This window comes from Emydura macquarii, unplaced genomic scaffold (assembly GCF_026122565.2).
Source record: "Emydura macquarii macquarii isolate MOO-44397 ecotype Brisbane River unplaced genomic scaffold, CSIRO-AGI_Emac_v2 contig_3361, whole genome shotgun sequence".
NCBI lineage: Eukaryota > Metazoa > Chordata > Testudines > Chelidae > Emydura > Emydura macquarii.
The window spans coordinates 4,110-8,569 of NW_027133498.1; the positions used below are offsets into that span (position 1 = coordinate 4,110).

The following is a 4,460-nucleotide window of genomic DNA, read 5'->3' on the forward strand; positions in this document are numbered from 1 at the left end:
ACAAAACAGGCCCCAGGACCAACCCCTGGGGCACTCTGCTTTTTACTGGCTGCGAACTAGACATCGAGCCATTGGTCACTACCCATTGACCCAATGATCTAGCCAGCTTTTTATCCACCTTATAGTCTTTTCATCCAACAGCAAGAATACTAGGGGAGACCATATCAAAAGCTTTGCTAAAGTCAAGGTATACCATGTCCACGGCTTTCCCCACATCCACAGAGCCAGTTGCTTCTTATGAGAAGGCAATCAGGTTGGTGAGGCGTGATATGGCCTTGGTGAATCCATGTTGACTGTTCCTCATCACCTTCCTCTCTTCCAAGTGCAACAAAATGGATTCCTTGAGGACCTGCTCTATGATTTTTCCGAGGACTGAGTTGAGGCTGACCGGTTTGTAGTTCCCCGGAGCCTCCTTCTTCCCTATTTTGAAGCTGGGCACTATATCTGCCTTTTTCCAATCGTCCAGGACCTCCGCCCATCTCCACGAGTTTTCAAAGATAATGGCCAATGGCTTTGCAATCACATCAGCCAACCCGCTCAGCATCCTCACATGCATGACATCCGGCCCCATGGACTTGTATATGTCCAGCCTTTCTAAATGATCCTGAACCTGTTCTTTCAGCTCTGAGGGCTGCTCACCTCCTCCCCATTCTTTGCTGCCCAGTGCAGCAGTCTGGGAGCTGACCTTGTCTGTGAAGACAGAGGCAAAGAAAGGCATTGAGTACCTCAGTTTTTCCCACATCCTCTGTTGTTGGGTTTCCCCCCTCCCCCATTCTGTAAGGGGCCCACACTTTTCCTGACCTTCTTCTTGTTGCTAACATTCTCCCATGGAGTCAATGGGCCAGATTACCAGCTCTGGGGGTCAATGGGCTGTAGCTCCCTTGAGTCAATGGGCCAGAGCTCAAGATCCTCAGTGGGTATAAACTAGTGTAATTCAAGGGCGGCTCCTTTACACCCGCTGAGCCCATGGCCCATGCCTGGAAGATGTTCCAGACCCTCTCACCAGCACTGTGTTGAATTACAAAAGCCAGAGCAGGCCCCAATGATGGTGGCAGGGAGTGGCCAGCTCCCTCCTTCCCTGAGAACGTGCTGCCTCTCCAGCCACCGAGCTGGGCAGTGACAGCACCGGAGGCTGTGACTTCCTCTTCTTCTGTCACAGAGGAAGGATCTGGCCGCCTCCCTGCGCCCAGACCAGACCGATGATGGCTGAGATGAGACCCCAGCTCCCGGCCCAGAGCACCCAGCTCAGATTAGCGCTAACTCTCCTTCTGCCTGCAGTGGGTGAGTGGCCTCCCTTGGCTCCTGTCCCTCTGTCCATCATTCAGAGATCCTCCCATCCCTACCACATCCCACATCCCCCCACACCCCGTTCGCCCCCCAGAATTCTCACCCCCTCTCCTCTCCTTTCTTCTAGCCTCTCTTGAGACTTTCCATAGCCCAACTCCCCCCACAGGTAACGATGTCTCCTGTCATGGCTGAGGGGTCATGCAGTGGGGGTGGGGATCCCCCTCCTCTCACCCCATAATATTTGCAATTGCAAGGAAAGGGGGCTCTCCGTTTGTCCTCTTTATCATGCCCTGGGTGGCTGAGGCCGCTCCGTGCAGAGGGTTCTCTTCTCACACCTGCCCCAGCAGTGGCAGCTCCCATACAGAGCCCTGTCCATGTAGGCAAATAAATGTGATAAAATGAACAATGTCCAGGGTTGCATTCCCCCCCGCTTTTTCAATCTTGCATTTTTCCCTTAGCCACTATGTCATTTTTCAAAAGATGAGGAAGTTTTGAAAAGATTTAGAATGAGAAAACAAAAAAACCTCCCACAAGGCCTTAAATATCTTTCACTTTACTGATTTCTTCTTCTTCTTCTTACAGCTTTTCCCACACTAAGCAGAATCGCCAAAAAGGTTCATTATGGTCCTTCTCCATCCGATCCGATCTTGTGTATCTTCTATCTTAAGTCCAACACTTTCTATGTCTCTCTTCAGCACATCCTTCCAACGGGTCTTTGGCCTTCCTCTCTTCTGTGGTCCAGGGGGCTCCATTTCCAACACTCTTCTCGTCACATGGTCCTCGCCTCTTCACATTACATGTCCATACCATCTCAATCTCTTCTCCTTCAACTTTGTTGCTACCTCTATCACTTTCAGAGTCCCTCGAATGTACTTGTTCCTTATCTTATCCTTCTTTGTTACACCACAAATCCATCACAGCATCCTCATTTCATTCACATTCAGCCTAGTCTCCTCTTTTAACATTGTCACCCACGTTTCTGCACCATATGTTAGTGCTGGTCGCACAACAGTTTTATATATCTTCCCTTTCAGTTTAACTGGTATTTTCCAATCACAAAGCACACCTCTACATTTGTTCCAGTTGTTCCATGATGATTGTACTCTTTGCTTTATTTCTGAACCCATACCACCATCCTCTTGTACCACAGATCCAAGGTACTTGAAGCTTTCTACCTGTTTGATTTCTCCTCCTTCAATTTTCACTGGTGCCTCCCATTCCCTATGAGTTCCACTAAATTTACAGTTCAGCAATTGGGTCTTTGTTCTTCTGATCCTCATTCCTCTGTCCTCTAGTACTTTTCTCCAGCGTTCTAGGTTTTCCTCCATATTTTCTTCTGAACCTCCACACAGCACAATGTCAACAGCAAAAAGCATGGTTCATGGGGGATCCTCTCTCACACCCTCAGTAACCACATCCATTACTATCAGAAACAGGAATGGACTCAAGGCAGATCCTTGGTGCAGTCCCACTTTTACCTCAAAGTTCTTCCCTCTTCCTGCTGAGCATCTTACCGAAGTCTTGGTTTCAGAGTACATATCTTGGATCAATCTGATGTACTTCTCAGGAATCCCTCACTTTCATGCACATCTCCACACTTCCTCTCTTGGCACCTGGGCATTGGCCTTTTCGATATCTATAAACATCATTCTCAAATCCCTTTGTCCTTCTCGGTGCTTCTCGATTATCATTCTTAGTGAAAAGATAGCTTCCGTTGTGCTTTGACCTGGCATAAATCCAAACTGACACTGATCAATTTACTGCATTCAGAGGCAAAAAAGACAAAGAAAAAAAGAGGAGAAAGTGGAATAACCCATTTTTTTCATTGCCCCTCTTTTTTGCATGGAAAAAGTGGGGAAAAAGTAAATAAATACGAGAAATGTTTCCCCAATTTCTCTCAGGTTTTTTCCTTTCCCCACTGTGTCAAAAGACAGAAACATTGACAGAAGGTGAGAACTGTCCATTATATGTAAATATTTTAATTATGTTTGTTTGATATTGTTTTGAAAAATGAAAATTTGTGTTGTACACAAATGTTTTTGATAAAGTCACTGACAAAATGTTGACCAGCTGTGCGTGTTAGGCACCGAGCACCAGATGTGTGAAGGTGCCTAAAAATCTAGATAGGTACCGAGGTGCCTTGAGATGAATGGGAGTTAGGTGCCTGCATGCTTTTGAAAACCCCACTAGGCACCTAAATATTTTTACAAATCTGCAAAATTCAAAACAAAGAAAACTTTCACTTCATTTAAAATGTCCCATCAGTGAATAAAGTTGGAAAAAACCCTGACATTTTTGACAGGATAATGTTTTGGCTGAAAAAAGGTCAATTAGTCCCAGCTTAGTGGGTTCAAAGCTCAACCGATGAGCCCTGCAGAGGTCTGAGAGCCAAGGATCATGACATCAGGATGGTCACTGCCAACACATGGAGACAAGCAGCAGCATAGTCACTGCCATGATAAATTAGTCCCATTGCGGAACATGGTGCAAATCAGGGAGCTTCTCCTAGAGCACAACCCCTCCTGAAGTCCAGGCTCTATTTCTCCTCTGCATCCACCTTCCTCCCACGTAGCTTGCTGATCACCCGCTTCATGTCCTCGTTCCTCAGGGTGTAGATGATGGGGTTCAGCAATGGAGTGATGGCCGTGAAGAACACGGACACCACCTTGTCCTCGGAGAAGCTGGTGGATGGGTGGGAGTAGATGAAGATGCAGTGGCCCAGGAAGAGTGCCACTACCGTCAGGTGGGCGGCGCAGATGGAGAGCACCTTGTGCTTCCCCTCGGAGAATTGATTCCTTAGCGAGACCAGAATGATGCCGTAGGAGACCACCAGCACCACGAAGCAGACCACAGAGATGAGCCCCGAGTTGGAGATGATGAGCACCTCGATGATGTAGGTGTCGGTACAGGCCAGCCTGATGACTGGCGGCATGTCGCAGAAGAAGTTGTCTATCTCCCGGGGCCAGCAGTATGGCAGCTTGATGATCATGCCAGTCAGGACTAAGGAGTGAACGGCCCCACCAAGCCACACAGCAGCAGCCAGCAGCAAGCAGACCTTGTGGTTCATGACAGTGAGGTTGTGCATGGGGTTGCAGGTGGCCACGTAGCGGTCATAGGCCATGACAGTGAGCAGGAAGATCTCCGTGCAGATGAAAAGGTGGAGGAAGAAAATC

The 4,460-nt window shown here is 48.0% G+C and overlaps 1 protein-coding gene across 1 annotated transcript; it reads right to left on the minus strand.

The window, feature by feature from the left end:
- Nucleotides 1-3,823: 3,823 nt before the first annotated feature.
- Nucleotides 3,824-4,456, minus strand: LOC137143935 (olfactory receptor 4E1-like; the record flags this gene model as incomplete). Its single annotated transcript, XM_067534010.1, has 1 exon — nt 3,824-4,456. A coding segment is annotated over one exon (633 nt), but the record flags the coding sequence as incomplete, so codon positions are not given.
- Nucleotides 4,457-4,460: the final 4 nt, after the last annotated feature.